This window comes from Falco peregrinus, chromosome 4 (genome assembly GCF_023634155.1).
Source record: "Falco peregrinus isolate bFalPer1 chromosome 4, bFalPer1.pri, whole genome shotgun sequence".
NCBI lineage: Eukaryota > Metazoa > Chordata > Aves > Falconiformes > Falconidae > Falco > Falco peregrinus.
The window spans coordinates 65,738,452-65,758,535 of record NC_073724.1 but is presented as its reverse complement, the minus strand read 5'-3'; the positions used below and the strand labels follow the sequence as shown (position 1 = coordinate 65,758,535).

At 43.1% G+C, this 20,084-nt stretch overlaps 1 protein-coding gene across 11 annotated transcripts in view; it reads left to right on the top strand.

Annotated features, from left to right (window-relative positions):
* Nucleotides 1-20,084, top strand: part of MBNL2 (muscleblind like splicing regulator 2) — a 113,562-nt gene that overhangs the window by 32,352 nt on the left and 61,126 nt on the right. For 10 of the 11 annotated variants that reach the window (XM_055801600.1, XM_055801599.1, XM_055801596.1 and 7 more), the window contains exon 2: nt 5,556-6,387. The exons of the other annotated variant lie outside the window; for it this stretch is intronic. In XM_055801600.1, coding sequence (XP_055657575.1) covers nt 6,214-6,387 — 174 coding nt within the window. In that variant the 5' untranslated portion in view covers nt 5,556-6,213. The remainder of the gene's footprint in view (nt 1-5,555; nt 6,388-20,084) is intronic. 11 annotated transcript variants of the gene reach the window in all.

Below are 20,084 nucleotides of genomic sequence, written 5' to 3'. Positions count from 1 at the left end.
TTTCATGGAAATCTGTCTTATTTTCTCTTGTTTCTTGAATATAGGGAATGTTAATTTTGTAACTTCACAACAGTTTGGAAGAGAGCCTGAAGCCTGAGTCTGGTTTTAATGCTCTAATTTTACTGAACTATGCAAAGACAGTACTAAACTTTACATTGTCCTGTCTTACTAGATATCTACTATTAGGTACGTAGCAAAAATTCAAGAGGAGAATGCGAAGCTAGCATAGTGCTCACTGATGATACCTGTGAGCTATCACATCATTTTCTGGTCCTGTTTCCTAATCTGGTGGGCTGATGGAGTAAGAAAAATCAATCCACCACATGAACACTTCTTGCATGTTCTCTATTTAAGAGTGTAGTTTATTAAAATGTGATTAACAAACATGCTGACTGTCACATTATTTGTAAAATAACTTTTTTAAAAAATTAATCTTTGACATAAGATACTCTCTGTTTTGGTTAGTGGAGGATTTTGCACAGTGAGGCTTAAATTAGCGTGCGATGACTTAAGGGTCAGCCTTGCTTTCCAGGGACAGGGAGCATGTCCTGTGGCATAGAGCACTGTAATTACAGGAGCTTGCAACGAGAAGCCAGACGAGCCGCAGGTGTGGTGTTGGGAAGGTATAGGGCTGCAGCCCGTGCCATCATGCCTTGCCGTGCCTGCTCCGCTGTTTACTTCATCAGGTGTGGGGCATGGGCAGGTGGGCACGTCTCGGCTGAGTTGGCCAGCACGTGTGGTGCAGGGTGCTTTATGCTGCTGTGTTGGCTTTATTCTGCACCTGGGGAGGCAGATCATAACAGATCCGGCTTTAGTCTGGGATTATGCTGCAGCTTTGCTTTCCTCAGCATGGAGTCTGAGGGAGGGCAAGAGAAAACAGTGGGGCTGAGCCATGGAGATGGCAGGTAGCTGGAATTGAAAGCAATACTGGAGTATGCTTGTGGGGTCATGGCAGTCCTTTGGTGTGCAGCTTCTATTTGGTTTGGAGGCCTTGAATGCTATTTAAATCAAGAAAAGTTAAGTTCTCAAGACATTTTCTTGGTATTAGACTATCTAGCAGGTCAAGTTCTGGTAGGTGGGTTCTGAAAGGTGAATTTTATCCCCCCTGAGTTCAGGTATATAACTGAATTTGGGCAGCAATCTGTTCTGACAGTCAACAGGTTGCTGCCCTGCTAGTGACCTAAAAGAGGAACACCCTCTTTCCACTGCAGAGCGAGTCTTTGTTTTGTGGGGTTTTTTTTTTAGTTCCTTATTTTTAAAACAGATCGCTGTAAATGATCAAACTTGTAAAGCTAAGTATATTTATCACATCTTCTGGCTTGTTGGGAAAGAAGAGTTTGTATACTTCAAACTGTGCAGTCTCTCTTAGGTACGACTGAGGGTTTTCTAACCTCTTAATTCTTGAGTTTCTGGTGTATATATAGAGGAAACATATGAATCATGTTGATAAAATTTGACAGTAGGAACGACAAATTGAGCCCCAGTCTTGACACCTCTTACTGCAGATTATAATACTGAGTGCTTAAATCTCTAAAGAGTAAAGTGAAAAACCATTTTAACGCCTTTTGGGTTAACTTGGTGGTTCCACTAGAGATCTGTGTTGAGATCGTGTAGAGGACTCTGCTCCTTTACTGGAAGTCATCACCTGAGGAGTTGACTTTTTGAAGATGAGGTCTTTGCTCATTATTACACGCTATCTACTGAAGCATGAATACAACATGTCCAGGAAGTCTGAGCTTCTCCATTAGACAGATACTACCTAATCCATTGCCACATAATATCTCTGGTAAGTAGAACTACTGCATCAGAGCAGCCTGTATTTTGTATATAGCAAGAGCTCCTGTTTTCCAGCTGGTTTGCAACATGACAGGGCTCTGTGCTCCCTTGCAACTCCTAAAGATGCTGGCTGCCTGGTGTTCCTCAGAATGAGAACATTTTCTGAGGGCTCCTAGTGGCTATGTGCTTTGCCTTGTTTAGTAATTAAAAGGATTTTTGTTTTTTTACACCAGGAGGGGTTTTTTTTGTTTGTTTATTTGCTTGGAAAATGAGAAATGATTTTGTGGTTTGGAATAGAAGAAAGATCTGGAGCCTAACACAGGCTCTGTCCTACTCTCAGGAGAGCACAGGATTGGCAAAAGCCTCCTACTCATCCATGCCTTGCTAGCTTTCCACAAAGGGGAACTGATGATTATCTGAAAAGAGGAGTCTAAAACTAGTTTTTACAAATATATGTCTATGAATTTATTTCACTTAGCGTACAAAAACCTGCATTTGTAGGTGTGTATTCTGGATCAATTCCATTGTCCGAGTGTGTGAGAGACTTAAAATGAACAGCAATAGTTGTAAAAAACCAAACAAAGTAAGTTCTTTTTTACTTACTGTATGTTGAGTGCTTTCTTCAGCTTCAGTGAGAACATTTTGCATCACAATTGTCAATGTGTAAATTCTGGTAGTTTGTTTAGCTACAGGGGGGAGTGTAGGCTTGAGTTGGAGTCGTTAATGACAAGAACAACAAAATAACTAAACCAACCCAGCCCAAGCAAACCAAAAAGCAAACCTTCTGCTTGGATAAGGGACCCCACTGGTGCTGAGGGCTCTAGGCTGGTGAGATCCCGTGGGTTTTGGTGGGTCAGCTAACTTTGGCTGGTATGTTGGAACACAAATAGAAGTTAGAAGCAGTGGAAAGAGCAGCAGAGTTCATGTTCACTGGAGGCCCTGGTGTTCTCCATACGGTCAGGGTGGGCTGTGATGTTAGTAATGGCTTGTGCCCTGGGAGGTGTATTGTTGCGGATTATTATTATTACTGTTACTATTATTGTATTTTCTTCTGTAAATCTAGAGTTTCTTTTCCCTGTTTTACTTCCTTCTGTTTACCCAAACTGCTAGATTTCCCCCTGTAGTCTCTTCTGTTTTTCTTCTAAAACTCCTTCTTGCCCTTCTCTCCTGCAGTGTTTGCATCTTCCCTCCATCGTTCTTCCACACCCGTCTTATTTTTTCCTCATTGTCCACAAAGCCTCTCCCTTCTTCCCTCTTCCACAACCAGCTGTTTCACTTTCCTACCTTCCACTCCCAATTTTTCCTTCTCTTGAGCTCTTCCCTCGTGTCGCAAATCCTACATTCCTTGGTTCCTCCCATAATTTTTTTCTCAATTTGTCTTTCCTCTCACTTCTTGTATTGTTTCCCTCTCACGTTCAGGCCTTCCACGTGGCACCTCTTCCTTCCCCCTCCGCGTGCAGGTGATGGGCAGAGGAGGGGTGGCAGCTGCCTAGGGTGTGGTTGTGAACACATAGGCCATGTCCGTGGTGGGATGTTTGCACCTGCCTCCTGATGAAGGCATGACCTCCTTCAGAAAGGTCTCAGCTCTGTCTCTCCTAGACCTCCATTGGTAGAAACTGCCAGAGCACCCAGTGCCTCTTGGGAAATCAGATAACGTTATTTTTTACAAGTTGCGTATTTTTGAGACTAGTTTTTTGTGCTTCCCTTTCTTTAGAAAATGTTCATGTAGTAAGAAGACAGGAAATAGGATGATGCTGTATCTCACTCTCTTCTACTCTCTGCCACCTACATGTTTTTTGGTATCAATTATTGATGCAATCTCTCAAATCTTGTATGTGACTCTGTTGTGCAGTTTTCTAAACCCATGGCTACTGCCATCTATATAGCGGTGCAGTTTGCTGCCGTGTGCAGTGTCTGGTTTTCTTTAGCCTTAACACCTACTATTTGAGAAATGACTTTGTCGATTGTGGTAGTATGCAGCCCGACAAGAGTATTACTCCTCATGACTTACAGCAGTGCGCGGTACAATGTTTACCCTTTTCCCCAAATTTCTGTCTCCCACATCTATTACTGAAAACTGTTAGTGATGTTTCTGAATTGGACTGGGTGGCTTTAGGGAGAATATTTCTTCTTTACATTGAGCCAGCTAAATCATCGGCCCAACGAGCTTATCGGTGCAACAAGCTCTTGTGGAGAGTCTCTCCTTGTCTTCTCCCCTTCACTTTCCTTGCCATCAGTTATGAGTATTTTCTCACCTCTGTACATTTTCAGCTTAACCTCACTCTTCATTGATGCTCTGGGACAGCATCAATGGAATATTTAATTTGAAGAATTTTTATTTGAGGAATATATAATTCATGTACTGTACTATGCTGCAATAGTGTAGAATTACCTAAAAATGCACTGATTCTTTTGCGGGTCATTATTCTTGATGACCAAGTAAAGCTAGCTAAGTATCACGCAGACCCATCTTACTGCACGTTGCACTTGAAACTGAGTTTTTGAGCAGTTAGCGTTGCATTACCTTTATTTACTCTAGCAGTAGCAAATTTTGGTATAGATATCAGTCATGTAGTAAAACCCTTTCTGGTAACATCACTGAGTAATAGGCCTTATTGTGAAGACCTGGAAGTCAGAACTAGGATCTATTCCTGAAACACTAATTCTTACTCAAATTACTAACAGTACTGGCTTCAATGAAATTGGAGGAATCCAAGGACATAATGGTAATTATTCTGGCATGGGAAAGCTGACTGTTTTTAGAGCTATTTTTATTGATGTGTTTTTAAACCTCACTTGTTCCAGTCCTTCCCCCTTCCCTTACTCTTGGACAAAAATAATCCATCAAATATTTCTGGCTGGTATCTGCAAAGTGAAAGTCATGTTCCTTTGAAGTGGAATAGAAGGAAATATCATGTCTGTGGTTTTGCTGTCTGTGTATAAAATACAGTCATTTATTAAAAATATTTATAATATCTGACGTTTTGATTTTTGGATCTGTTTATCTATAAAATATCCTAGGTATTTTATAGTCCCCAAATAGCTTAAGTTCCATATTTATGTCTTAGATTTTGATGCTGAAACATGTATTTGTAAAGGTACATGAAAGCTAATTTAACCAAAGGAAAATTTAGATAAAGACTTTTTCATATTAGAAAGAACTCATTAGAGGATGATGACTTTAGTGGTGAGCCCTTTCATGAAGCCTTTATGGAACAACCTTTAGCTTAACAGGGAAACTGAGTGTTTCCTGGATATGTAAGAGGGTTTTTTCCCCTGTAATTTTGCAATGACTTTTGTGGGGTGTTGCTTTTTTTCCCTTGAGAAACAGAGGGAGAGACAAATAATCTAAATAGAATACTACCATTCTCCCTTCTAAGGAAGAACTAATAACAAGTAATAATATGTAGTAACACATTCTAAAGGGCCAAATGATAAATTAATGGAAATGGGTTCTTGTATATTGTTTTGGAGACTAAGCACATTAGGCTGAAATGTTTCACAATCAACACGCCTAATTACTGTGTCTGCCACATTCATCTATTTAAGTCATTCCCAACTTTTGGATTGTTGCCTAGAATATTACGGTAATACGTGTTTCAACTGGTTATTCCCTTGTCACATGTAACTTCATGAAGGAGGCTGATTTTGTTTGGAAAAAAGAAATACAAGTGAGCATTGGCAGTAAGTTTATAATATTTGATGAAAAGGGATGATCGGTTTTGTAATGTTGATTCGAATGAGTTGCTCGTGAACTGATGCCGTATTTGTTTTGTCAGGTCAGTGACTTAAAAAGTGCCTTTGTCAAGTCACTTTTATGAGCGAGGACTGCTACACCTGTATTCTCAAAACCCCGTCTTTGCCAGCCAGACATTGCCTTCACCTTACACCTGGCAGAAGATACCTCAGCTGTCTCCATTTGCCAATTAGTTGATGGAAAACTGAAAGCAGGAAAAGAGGAAGAATAATTATTATTATTCCTGGGACATGAACAAATGACTGCATTGCTTTTCTCGTGTAATCGATACCAGCAAGCAACTACTGTTCTATCAAGGAGTGCCATTGCATTGAAGGACCTTGGCTTAAAACTGGTGCATCTGTGACACAATCAACAAGCCCACGTGTTTTACAGCCAGAAATGCAACTGAGCATGTTTTTTCCCAGCCAAAAGTCTACAAGCGGGACTTAATGATTGATGAGTGACTGCTTGCTGATAAACTTTCTCTGTTTATTCTGCTTTGTGTGCATTGGACATCATTAATGGTCCCCCACTTTTTTTAATTTTCTTCTCGATTGCAATTGAAATTAATTTTTCAGGGGGTTTTTTGTTGTTGTTATTTCAGTTTCCTTTTTTTCTCCCTTCATCGTTAGTTTGGGAAATTTCTTCAGTATCATTCACTTGACAGCAGTTTACACATTCAAAATCAGCTTTTCATCATGGCTTTGAATGTTGCTCCTGTAAGAGATACAAAATGGCTAACATTAGAAGTGTGCAGGCAATTTCAGAGGGGAACTTGTTCACGCTCTGATGAAGAATGCAAATTTGCACACCCACCTAAAAGTTGCCAGGTTGAAAATGGAAGAGTTATTGCCTGCTTTGATTCCTTAAAGGTAAGAAAAAAACATTGCACATGTAGTAAAAGTGCTACTGCATTGTACTGAAAGTAAAATGTGAAATGATGGGTTACAACTAAACCAGATAAATCAGAAAATCATTTAGTTGTCGTAAGTTGTATATTAATACAAATGTTGTTTGTCATAACTTCTATTTATAGAAGCTTTTAAATGGTTTCTTTCTAAGGATATTCTTTTCAAGTGTCAATATGTTGTTTACAGAAATTGCATATGACTGTGGGATACAGGATTGCTTACAGCTGGTGGGACAATTGTGTTCTTCAGAGTACATTTTATGAATTACTGATGTTTCATGGGAAATGAAAGTACATGGTAGCGCAATACTAGGCCATTACCAGAGTTCTAATGAAACAAATCACACGGGTAGAATGCAGATTCTTTCATTTAAATCAAGAGAAATAAAAAAAGTCTATCCATTACTTCAGGTTTGATACAATGGGTTGTTTACCCTTGGTATTGGGGACTCTCAGATAAATTAATAGCATTGATGTTTACATATATGGGTAGTGCAGACAGCAGTGTAAGTTTAGAACAGTGTGAAGGGGTTTCCTCCTTTGGAGGAGAGTTAGCAATTACGTTGTTAGGCCATCAACTTCTTCTGATTTCCTAATGACACCAGGCATGCTTTAGAAAACTTTAAAAAATTCTGTAAAAATACTTCGTGTACTGCATAAAAGAAGATGAATGACTGTGGGCTTTTGGAAGTACACAGTGTTTTCTGTGATGACATATGTGTGTTATGTCAACAGAAAACGCTTATTACATATAAATAATTAGAGAGCAAATTCGAGCATTTAAGATTTTACTTTGAAAGTTCTAGATGTGGCTTTTTCTTTTGGGCATGGGAGATCATCTTAGCTTGCTTTTTAAATTAGCTCTGTAGATCAAAATTTCAGTTACTCACAGAGAACGCTCTTCCTGTGAAAACATCAGTGTGAATGAGAAGAAAATTCAGTGTTATTTGAAAATGTCGATTTATTTTCATTAAAACTTTTTTTTTTTTTTTTCTGGTGCAGTGCAAGATACTGTGCTAGGCAACTTTCTTCAGGGTTTTCTCATTTCTTCTCTTCTTTTGAAGATTCAGAAGAAAGTAATTCAGGGGAAGTGTTTGTGAGGGGGTTACATTCTGTATACCCTGCGAGCCAGAACACCACCTTTGGAGTCATGGCAGTATGTCATCGAGTAATATTAATGACCTTAATCCACGGATTACTGCATGGTAAACTGTAACAGCTTCTTTGTAGATGTTCTTGTGTATGGTTGCCTGCTAATGGGATAATACTTTTGTTTTTAAACAGGCAGGCTAGCATCTGCAATAAATGGGCAATAATAATTTTTTATGAATAATAAGAAATTTGGTAGAAGTTTTTTCTTAAAAACAGTTTTTAAGTCTTGTAAAGGCTCAGGGCTGTGGCTGGGAGGCTGGAGGTTGGCAGCAGGGCTCAGTCACCCATGGACTGGCAGGGTGTGGTGGGTTTGCAGTGCAAAAAGTGCTGCTGCCGCTACATCATCCTGGACGGCAGAGATGCGCCTGTCCTTGCTGCCTGAGGACAGCATCACTCTCCCTGGCAAGGGTGCTCACAGCGGAGGTGCCAGCTATTCAAGCTGGAGGCTTTTGTGCAGGGATGGTTATTGCCCATGAACCGAAACTGGAGTGACAGCCTAAGCTAATAATACGTGAAGAGAAGTCCTGAGGGATCACTGTGGATAACTTCCTGACAAACCAGCACCATTGCTCAGTGGAGAGAAGTCCAAAACCATGCGAAAAACTTAGTCATAGCAAGTAGGCATGTTTTTCCTAGTGCAGGGGGGCATCTGCTCCGAGGGGCCGGTTCCCTCCAGCCTGCCTCTGGTGGCCGAAGTGGTGCTGCTCCATCGTGCTGCCTGTCCTCACGCTCTTCCCAGCTGGCAGAAGGGAGCATGTACTTAAGTCGTGTTTTCTGGTTGAGTCTATCGGGTTAAATTGCTGGTAAAGATGATATTACACCAAGCAGTCAGATTTTGGCCTGAAGCAGCAGAAGTAAGGTGCAGGTTTCTTCTCACCAACCCTGCTGCAGGCAGAGGGAGATCCAGTAACGGGACAATGTCTTAAACTGCAACTCTTCACAGCTTAGCATGAATTGGAGCTCTGTGTGTTTTGTGTGCCGCCTGCCCCTGCAGTGCATAAAAAAGACCTGTTAGGGATCATGGTGAGTGAGTGGCTCTTGGCTGTATCAGCTGGTATCCTCACAGCCATTATCTCTGTTATTTGGAAGAGTTTTTGTAAATTACCCTATGTACAGCAGGAATGTGCCTGCTTAGCTCAGTTTGCTTATTCTGCTGGTTGAGGGACTGACGTCATTAAGTCACATAAATCTATTTGATGCATAGGAGTTGGGAATACTGGTATTTGCCATACTGTTTCAGAATAAGGCTTTGGCACTCAACAAGCAGGATAACTTTACATGTAAATAAACAGGAGTATAGAATTATAGATAAAATCAGAATTTAATTAAAAAAACCAAGAGCTGTTTTCCTTAATGAGCACTAAAGAACCGCACTTTAATGCAGGTAATTATTTAGAGTTTATTTACATAATATCTAGAACTTTGGAGACAGTGCTCTAACTGTCTTGGTTTGGTGTACCTGCTGTAACAATAAATTATAGCGAGTATGTTGAGTCTCTGTGAATAAACATCTTGCTACCCAGAGAAGACAGAATTGTTTTTTACTCTCCGAGGTATGTGTTACTTTTGGTGGTGCCTGGTAGTTACAGTTGCTCCTTAAAAAGTCAGTCAACCACAAGTTAGTGCTCTGAAAGGGCTCTCCTTTACACACTGATAGATCAAAAGACCCCCTGTTTTGGAAAGGGACGTATGCGCTCCAGCATGCCGCCTTCTTTCCAGATTTCCAGGGTAGATGAGGGAAGGGAGCATGGTATCTGCCAGCTGGATGAGGCTGCCAAAGCAGCAGTATGGAGCTATGGGAAAGAGTCCAGCAAAGGGCCACAAAGATTGTTGAAGGGTCTGGAGCATCTCTTATGAGGAGAGGCTGAGAGCTGGGACTGTTCAGCCTGGAGAAGAGAAGGCTCAGGGTGATTTTATCAATGCGCTTAAAAACCTGAAGGAAGGTTGCAAAGAGGACAGAGCCAGGCTCTGCTCAGTGGTGCCCAGTGACAGGACCAGAGGCAATGGGCCCAAACTGAAACATGGGAGGTTCCCTCTGAACATCAGGAAATGCTGTCATTGTGAGGGTGACTGAGCACTGGCACAGGTTGCCCAGGGAGGTTGTGGAGTCTCCATCCTTGGATATATTTAAAAGCTGTCTGGACATGGTCCTTGGGCAGTCGGCTTCTAGGTGGCCTTGGTTGAGCAGGGCATTGGACCAGATGACCTCCAGAGGTCCCTTCCAACCTCAACCATCCTGTGATTATGTGACCAGAAGCATCTTCACACTGACTTGCCCGTAGCCTCAGGGTTGTTCTAAGCTAGGAAAAGCTGACATTGGGACTGAAGGTAATAATCCCAGCCAGGGACACCTGTCTCCATGCTGTGCCATGTCCTCCATTGTGCTCCCACCAATGTCTTCATGATTGTCTGGTGCACCAGGTTGGGAAGTTGTGGTTAAACCTAAGTTGTTGCATTTGCTGCTGACAGAAAGGAAGAGGGGCCATTTGGCACCAGCAGAGCAGTGTGTGACTTCTGTCAGTGATAGTGCTATGGCCCTAGGCTAGGCTTCTGGAGTTAACAGGATTGCATCAGAAACCAAATTTTGCTATATTAAAGAAGTGTATTTGTAGGTCTGTTGGTTCCAAGTAAAAGGTCAACAGAATTTAATGGACCTTGTTTGCTTTTAACTCAAAAGGGATTTTTGGCTCTGAATACCTGTCCTTGCAATACTTGACTTTAAGCCCAGCAAAAGTTGCAACAGCAACCCGTTGGACCAATTAGTTTTGAGGATCCAGAATGCTCACTGTTGTAGACTGTCTGAGCTCTGAATATCTTTTGAGATGTTCCAGCTAGACAGAAATAGTTGAAGACTAATGAGCCTGGTTCAAATTCAGGCCAGGAACTTGCTGATTTCAAGCCAGGTTCTGCCGCGTGGACTTCTGAGATGCGGCTCAGCATTTGTTTCTCACTCTTTAAAGGACAGAGCCCAGTCTGTTCTGAACAAAGCATTTCTGGGGTGTTTGGAGAGCACAGATAGGTCATTCCTGTGCACCCAATGGATGATAGATGCAGCAGTCAGCCAGATGAGTGCCTGTTAGCCCGCCATAACATCACCTCCAGTGATGGGGCTCCTCTGGCAGAAGCTGCCCACTGTGACTCAGCCAGCTGGTGTGGCTGTGCAGGCAACTGTACCAGGCAGTGGCCTCAGTGAGGTTAATGCAAGGATGAAAGTGTCTCTGAGCTAATCTGGTTGACTGTGCCTGAGATAAATGAAGGGGTACTTCCATGGCAAGGCCCAGAGCCCTGCCAGTGGGTGGGACAATGGAGGATGCTGGGGAAGCACTGCCATAGCCTTGTCTGCTGCCTTAAACCCTCTCAAAGTCTTTTTGGAGCCCTTAGGGGCACCCCTTTGGATGCTGCAGTATTTGTGCAGCAGGAAGGGTCTGTGAAAAGGGCTGTCTAGCTGGGAAGTCTGAATTTCAGGAGCTGTTCTGTTTGTATTTTTATACTTCTCGCTGGGTTTCAGTAGCTTAATTTAAAATTGAAGAACGTGGTTATATAACATGTAATATATCACATTTAGATCCCTCCAAGTTGGTAAGCAAACCTCTTCTCAAGGCTTTCTTGTCCGGCTACTAGTAAAGAACAAAATCCTTTCAAAGGATGCTAATATATAATATAGTGCGTGGGGAGAAGACCTCACAACAGTGTGCTGTATTTGAGCTGGAATTAAAAAAATAAAACACCCAACAACATTAAAATGAATGGTGGTGTCTAGGAGGAGGAGGAAAAGCTTGGCAGATAAATATGATCATGTGCATTTTGCTGGGAGTTGACTATCATGTTTGCAGGCAAGTCTGTGTTTTAAATTCGTGTGTTATTTCTTGACTCAGATTTACACCCTTTTCTGCAGGTCAGCTACTAGAAGGATATGTTGTCTAAGCTAATACAGATAACAGAGGTATCTCGAAGATACTGTCATTGCAAGTTTTATGGTGGTAACAAGAAAATGAAAGCTTCTTTAGGGCTACAGATGGCTTTTTCTGTATTTTTTTATCTATTTACTAGTGTCTAAACACTTTGAGCTCTTCTATTTATTGAGCCAGCAGACTAGTGTGAACTGTTCATTTGCATTTTCATGAAAGCCTTTTAAGAATATGCCTATCTGGTCTCATTTGGCACCACAGAATAAAAGGTAATTGAAAGCTGTACACAGAGACCTGTTTACCAACTTAAAAGGGTTCCGGGGGGGGGGGGGGGGGGGGGAAATTAGGAACATCCACTTTGATAAAATATCTGGAACTGAAAAGAATCTGTTTAAGATGGCCTCAGCTTTATTTAGAAAAAAATAAAGGGCGGGGGGGGGGAAGTCTTTGTAAAGTGAGCAGGCTGTTTGTAAGAGAGGTGAGCTCAGAGTTGGGATGCAGTAGGTAGTCATTTACCTTCCGATAATTTTTTTGTGGATCTCTAAATATTTTACGATTATCAAGGACCAGGATCACCTCATACTTTGAAGTAGGTGATATCCACTCTCCCTTGGCAGCTGAGGCATCTGGACAGACTGTAGATGAGCACCATATGCAGAGGGGATTGGCTAGTTTTGTCTGTACTAGAAAGCATTTAAATGGGTGTTCAGTGTGCTAGCTGGCTGAATTTCTGCCCATCACCCGGTTATGTGGTGTGACAGTGTTCAAAGACAAGGTGAGTTCAAGGGCTGTGCCTACAGCTGTTGGGGAACAATGAAATGGGCAAACTTATTTCTTCTGGGTGACAGAGGGGTTTATTCCTGCTGGGCCCATGAATTTTGCCTGCTTTGCTGCACAGTGACCCAATTCCAGCAGGATGGGAGCATACAGGCTGTGATTTTCAGTAGTTGTGGGCTCTGGGGATGTGGAAGTTGCAGGCTGAAACTTCCCAGGTGGGGGATGCAGAATCCAGGTCTCACACTTCTTGCAACAAGTTTGGGTGCATCCTTTTTTTTTTTCACCCACTTCTGGTTTTTTCTCTTGTAAATAGTCCAATAAATTACAGGTAGTCTGAGAATACCAGCTGGCAGAAGCTTTTTGTGTCTGAGTTGCTGCAAAGTGTGGGCATGAAGAGAAAGTGTCAATCAGGGCCAGTTTTAGATGACTGAGAATTAACTCTGTAGGCTCCTGCTGTATTAGAATAGCGTTGGCCACCCCAGGTCAGACCAAAGCCACATTTAGCCCAGTGACCCAGTAATGGCCAGTAGTGGATATTTAGAAGGTGATGTGCAAAGATGCAATGTCTTCCTGGAGTGCTCTCCTAGCTCCTGGCGGTGTACTGCTTGGGTGCATCAAGAGCCAGGCACAGTATGGTGGTGCTTAACAGCTCTCAGTGCCCAACCATCTTTCCCCTGAATTTGTCTCACTGCTTGTTGAACCGTATATATCTTCAGCACCCACAGCATTCTACAGCAAGGACTTCCACAACTTCATTACATACAGCATGGAAACCAACTTCTGTTGTTCATTTCAAGCCTCCTTGTCTCATGGATGGCCCCAGTTCTTGTATTGGAAAATCAGGGGAGATTCTCCCTTGAATTGTCCTAAGGATGAATCTGGGTGAGACTTTTTCCACTGACTTCTCTCAGGAAGGGTTGTATTTCTCCCCAGTGAGTTCAAAGGAAGTCTCATGAGAGGAGACTCATTGTTTTAAATCTACTATGTGAAAATACTGTAGGATTCCTGAAGGGCCTTGCTTTTTCAGGATGTGGGAATTTTTTGGCTCAGAATAAAGTGCAAGGCATCAGATGCTACATGAAATTATGCCATCCTGTTTCCTGAGACTATATTTCACCTTATATCCAACCCGTGCAACTGTGAGCTGCTGCTAAAAAGAGACGGTTACATTCAGTCCCATGTCCTATCACAACTGGCTCCCTTTTTTTTTTTTTTTTAATCTCTGTTCAGATAATCATGCAGCCATGCAACTTCTTTGAGTTGATGCAAAGGAAAGCGAAGAACTACATGAAATGTGAGATGAAACTGAATTCAGGCAGCAACATCTAGCATAAACTGAGATACAGTGGGTTTTAAGAAAGCGGAATCTCTTTCTTAAGACCCCCCCTTGTCTCTAAGTTCAGTGACTCCTAGTATTCCCTGCATTCAGTCACCTGTTCTTGTTTGTTTTCTGCAAAAAATATTTAAATGTTCTTCTGCTGTCCTCCCAGCACGCACAAGTTCCTTTAACACTTCCTTTTTCCTTTTTACCTCCCTTCCGTCTATTCACGTAGCTGTCTCCATGCCAGCTTTTCTGGCTTGGAAGGGTTAAAAGCAAGGTAGGGTTAACAACCAGCTAGCTGAACTGCTGAGCGGATGCCCTTGAAAAAAATCCGTGAGCTTCGCTTAAATTGGTTAGGAGAGTGTTAAACAGAACTAAAAGAAGTCTTTACCTGTTGTGTTACGTTTAAAAGATAAATCAAAAAGCTGTGGGTGTTTGCTCACTGCAGAGGGGGCCCATACCGCTTGCTAGGATTTGTCACTTTTGAGAGGGGCATTTCTAATCTGTTTCAGAGCAAAGTCTGGAGGCACAGCTCAGCCTGTGAGGTTTAACCGGCCGCAGGCCGCTGGTGCCAAGCCAGGGGCTGGCTGCTGCAGCACAGGGCACTTGCCATCAAGTCAACTTGTGAGGAGCAAGTCCTAACCTGCTGCCGCTGTCTCTGCCCTCAGCAGAGGAGTTGAACCAGTTGAAGTTGGTTATGTAGGCTGTTAGAAAAACCAGGTGTGTCCTTCAGGCCCCATTTTTGTTTCTGTGTTTGTGTCTCTTAGCAGCAGCACTGAGAGCACAAAGCTGTCCTGGCTGTCACTAGTATCGCCTGTCACCACCTGACTTGTCAGATTTTAAACCTGTGCACCTTGTTTTAACTTGGTATAAGTTACGTTCTCAAAGGAGAACTCAGCTGGACGCCTGACAAGTGAGCTACCCAGGCCTCCTTCCCCTCTGAAGATGTGGGAAGCCCCTCTTCCCAATTGCACCATTCAGTGGCAAACCACTTGATGGTCAGAGCAGATGCCTTTCACAGGCAGACTCCTCACAACAGCTTGTGCCTCCTTTGGCCCGTTAGGACTGCCCAATGTGAGCAAGTGTGGGCGTTGACCAGCAGTTTTCACTGTCTTGGTGTGGTAGAACTTGCTGAGCAGGTCACCTGGCCCCTGGGCTGGGGAGGGAGATGAGCACTAGGAGCAGAAATAGTTGAAAGAAAAAGCAGTGAAGGAACCATCACTGAAGGACTTAATACAAATGCATCTCCTTGTTCACTGAATCATGTTGTCCTGAGGGACTAACAGACTGTTTAGTAGTTCCTGGTCAGTGATCTTGCTGAGTTAACTCCTGAAGCTCGCTGCTTCCAGTTAAGCCCCAGCAGAAGAGCATTCCCAGGTAGTCTGTCCTGTCCCTTCATCTTGGATACAGCTGCCAATCGGTTATCAGTCTAAGTCTTATTACGTGAAGGAGAGCAGCTAGGCAGACTAGTTAGAGCTGCAGGAAACCTTGTGTGAAAGAGCATGGGGTTTGGCAGATGTTCTTCAGATTTTCAGGCACTTGGGAGTGCTTCATATACCCATTGATTCACTGTGTAGTTTTTGTTGTTGCACCAGCCCGTGCTCCCCATAGCTTTATAATAACCAATCTGTGGGTGTAGTGAAGGCAAAATTCAATCAGAGTCTCTGACTCATCCCATCACTAGGATTTTGAACACAAGAGCAATTGCTCTCTGCCCACTCCTCCCACACGCTCCCTATTAACACGGGTCACTCACTGTTCCCACAGGCATGCTCTCTCCAGGTCTCCCCACCTACTCCTTTATTTTTCTGGCAGGTGGTTCCTCTTTCATTCCAAGCGCTTTTTTTCCCCTTGGCCCTGTGTATGAAGCTTTCTGTCAGCACAGGCGTCAGCTGTTCTTCCCAAGCTGTTATACTTTGACTGCATCATCAATACAAATGACAAGGCTATGCTCAGATGCAGGGAGCTTCCTGATGTAGAAGCATAGCAGAGACGAGACCCATGTTGTTCCTATTAGTCCAGGTCATCCCCAGCACTAGAAACTTATTTTAAATCTAAAAAAAAGAAGCACAACAAGGATTGGAGAGTATATATGCAAGTCTCTTTGACAACCATACCGATCTCCTGACTCATCTGTCCTCATAAGAAGACTGGCACGTTGTTTTTGAGGAGGTGGATTGTGTTGGAAACCCACTGCAATAGAAGGAAAGCTGTTGTGGTTTTAGAGATGTTGGAACATATCACTGAAAGCCTGATGTGAGGTACCTGTCCCACAACTGAAATGCAAGAGGAAATCGTAAGGATCTGTCATCTTCCACATTGATGTGCTTCTTGTGGCTGTGGGCATGCTGTGCCACCTAGGATTCAATTCCTGCAAGGTTTTGACCACAACAAAGAAGAAATTAATAATGGGGAAAAGAAACTGTCTTCTCATCTGCTTTGTCAATGAGCTGTATAGCAAGGTGTTGTGAACACCTCAGAAGTCAGATAGATAGCCCCAATACTTGGAAAGACAAATGATTGATCAGTAAAAAGAAACTGCATGAAAACGTTATGAGAGATGTAGCAGCTGTGATGCAGCAGCCTTGTGTGCACTTGTTGGCTCAAGGAGCTAATGGAGCCGTCCTGCTCCCAGCAGGCAGCTGTAACCCTGCAGGGCTTGTGCATTGCTCCACAGCGCTTCTGACTGAAAGGTGACCGGGTGCAGTCGCTGCAGTGCAGGTGTACTCTTTTGCATGAGGCATTACGAGTTCTCAGCCTTTGCTTCCTTCCTGGGTTCGTTTGGCTTGAACAAGAGGGGGTCTACGGGGCACAGCGTCATGGCAGCTGCATGGATGACCTGTGCTAGCAGCCCATCAAGTGTGCTGCTGCCTCACCTGCATGTCCCGTAGGCCACAGACCTTTTAAACTTCGTAAAAAAACTAATTTATTTACTTCTGTTCAAAATTTAATTTGGGCCTTTAGTATTCTGCAGTGAAGCCATACCTCTGACTGAATGGGTTCTTGTACCATCTTAGGTGTTGTCAGGAGCACCTGTGAAGATACACAATGGCTGTAAGAACAGCTCAGCTGTGATTCAGAAGCTGAGCTGCTGTGACCTTCTGTTTGTTCACAGTGAGCCAAAAAATAAAATCCAGCATGTCAGACACTAGACCAAACCCTACCACCTGTTGTCAAACAGGCCTCTAACCCTCAACCCCAGCCAAGTAAAAAAACTCAACAAAAGCCAACTTTTTAAGCTAGATCTAATGTGTGAAAGTCACAAAACGTGTAATGCCTTTTTTCCCTCTAAGATCACTTGCTAGATTAAGCCATCACTTTAAAATCACGGTGGTTTTATTTGCTGTGTATAGGACCTGAGTCTTTGGGCTTGCATCGGTTGCCCAGACAGAAGCATCTGATGCTACCTAGAGCGCTCTTGATAGCTTTCCAGTGACGTGTCAGAGGAGTGTGTCATATCTGCTGGCACTGTGCAGAGGTCCGCGATGTGCCAGGGTGCTCCAAATGGTCCTGCTGACTTCTCTGTGGCAACAGAGTGAAGCCCTTTTTGGGAGGCAGCGTTAGCTCTTGTACTGACTGGAGGCTCCAACATCAACTGCTTTAAGTGAAAAGGTTCACGATGTGTTTGCCACCGTGATGACCTGGCTGAAAGGAAAGCTGGGGTATACGCCAAACCCAGAAGAAACTGGCTTCTGTAGCAGAAGAATGCCCTTGTGGAGACCAAAAGGGGATGAACGCTTTTAGCTTGTACTTTATAGCTTGGCATTTGTAAAGCTAACAGCTCACATAAACTTGTTGATTTGAAATAGTTGTGACCGTGTACCTGGGCTCGTCTTTTGATATCTGTGACAAGAAAGAAAATCTTCCCAGGCACAGGGATGTTATGATAATGAACTCAGTCTATTTAAACATGAAAAGATGGGCAACCCTTTGCAAATTCAAATTGAATGGCTATCATAACTACCTCTTCATGAAGATTTTAAAGCTAGAAATTAACTAGAATATGCTCTATGCATTTGAAAAACCATGAAAGTTACAACAAGGAAATCCCGTTCCTATGAAGTATAAGTCTCAATTACTTCATTTCCAGATGTGAACATATGTCAAGTGCCATCAAATGTGCATGTAGTTGCTTTCTGATACAAAAAAGGGAAAAAATACTTGCTTTTCAAAGAGTATCTTAATGGTGATTTTCTTAAGGTAGTGGATAATAATGTCATGAAAATGCAGGCTACTCCCCAAACATATTTTGCCTTACCTGTGTACTTCATAGGACTGGTCGTACAATGTATGCCAGTGTTATTAAAAATGGAGGCATGGGGTTTGCCATGGTGGTATGTGGATGTAACTGTGGAGATACTGTCAGGATCTGTAAATTACGGTGTTGGTATGAAGGCGATTTTGTGCTTCATGCTGAAGATGATGATGTCATTGAAGTTCCAGCCTGCGACAGTCATCAGTATAAATCAATACAAATATTAATTTGCTGCAAAAGTCTCATTACTTCAGTGAGAGCAGCATTAGCTGATTAGAATGCGTGAACTGGTTTATGTTCAAAATGCAGGAAGAGTCTACGGTTCTCTTTCTTTAATTGAACCTTCTGGCTATGATTGTTTTTAGCCTGGATCCTTGAGGAAATGAGGCTTACGCAGTCAGGCTGTCTCTTTCCCTCCTCCCCCGCTAACTTGTGAACCCTCTGGCCAGTTTCAGCCAAGTTTGACAAAGAGATCATAGTCTGAAGGGTAATTAAGCATCCTGGCTTGTGTCAGAAACAGTGTGGCCAGCAGGACCAGGGCAGTGATTGTCCCTCTGCACTCAGCACTGGTGGGGCCGCACCTCGAATCCTGTGTTCAGGTTTGGGCCCCTCACTGCAAGAGGGACACTGAGGTGCTGGAGCGTGTCCAGAGACGGGCAACGGAGCTGGTGAAGGGTCTGGGGCACAAGTCCTGTGAGGAGCGGCTGAGGGAACTGGGGTTGGTTAGCCTGGAGAAAAGGAGGCTGAGGGGAGACCTTATCGCTCTCTGCAGCTGCCTGACAGGGGCTGTAGGCAGGTGGGGGTCGGTCTCTTCTCCCAAGTAACAAGTGAAGGCCAAGAGGAAACAGCCTCAAGTTGCACCAGGGCAGGTTTAGATTTGGTATAAGGAAAAATGTCTTCCCTGGAAGGGTTGTCAAGCACAGGAACAGGCTGCTCAGGGAAGTGGTTGAGTCCCCATCCCTGGAGGTATTTAAAAGACGTGTAAGTCATCGCACTTGGGGACAGGGTTTAGTGGTGGACTTGGCAGTGCTGGGTTAACGGTGTCACTTGATGATGTTAAGGGTTTTTTCCAACCTGAACTATTCTATGATTCCACAAGTTCTGTAAAAACAGGCAACCAGTCAGTAGGGTGGAGAAAGAGCAAGACAAGTGAAGGTTCTCAAAGAGCACCAGCAGGAGAAGATCCTTAAAACTTAGCTAACCTCAAGGAAGCTGCATTTTGGGATTTGCAAAGGTGTAAAGCCCCCGACTTCATTTGTGCTGGTGCTTGCAGCACTACCCATTTAATGATACTAACAGTCTTTGTGCTGAGCAGAACTGTTGCAGAGGACTGCTTGCAGTCATTCCCTTTTTACCTTTAGCCTCTGCTTGCTTGTTAAATGTAGTTTTCATGATATTTTCCTTTCCTGACCTTTTCAAATAGCAGATTTATCTTACCAAGTCATTGGTACTTACCTTTACTTCTTTTTCTTTAGGGAGAAGGCAATTTCCATTAGGAGTGCAAGTTTAGGTCTCATTTTAGATGGGTGTCCAAGGCAGCGAAAGGATTGTGGTTGATAGGTGGGGAAGGTGACACCTTTCACTGAAGCTTGCTGTTGTATAGAAAGCACCACAGAAATTACAAAAGGCATTAAGAGAGACCGAGAGAAGGTGTAACACACTAGAGTTTGTGGTTAGGACTCATCTGGAAGGAGGGAGTTTGCAGTTACCATCCCTGCTGCTAGGTTTCTAGAGGCATATTTTCTTTAGATAGCCAGTTGATGAAAAAACAAAACCTGTCCTGGAAGCAGAGGTGACTATGTTTTATGTAAGAACCATATGCCACTTTGTCCTGAGCTTTTAGCATCTCATTTTGTTTTCAGGGCAGCAGCCCACAAGGCTCTTCCTGTATCCTGGTGCAGGAAGAAGCTGGTCTTTGGCGTTACTCAAAGCAGGAATGCCTAAGTGATGTTTGCTCTTTCTTCCCCCAGACTTGACATTTTTGCAGTGTAATTGTCATCCACTGTTTTGTGCATAGATGATCTTTTAAAGAAGTACTGCTATAAAACCCCACAGATCTAGCTAGCTTTCCTTAAAGCACCAACAATTCTATAAACAGGTTTTCCTTTATCAGATATTTCAGCATGCCAGCTGTTACAATATATGTAATGTGTTTAATGAGCAAGGGAGTTTATTATTAGGTAATTGAATAAGGCAGTTCTTTCTAATTAGTTATTTGCCTTTCAGTCCTGGATGTTGCAAAAAGA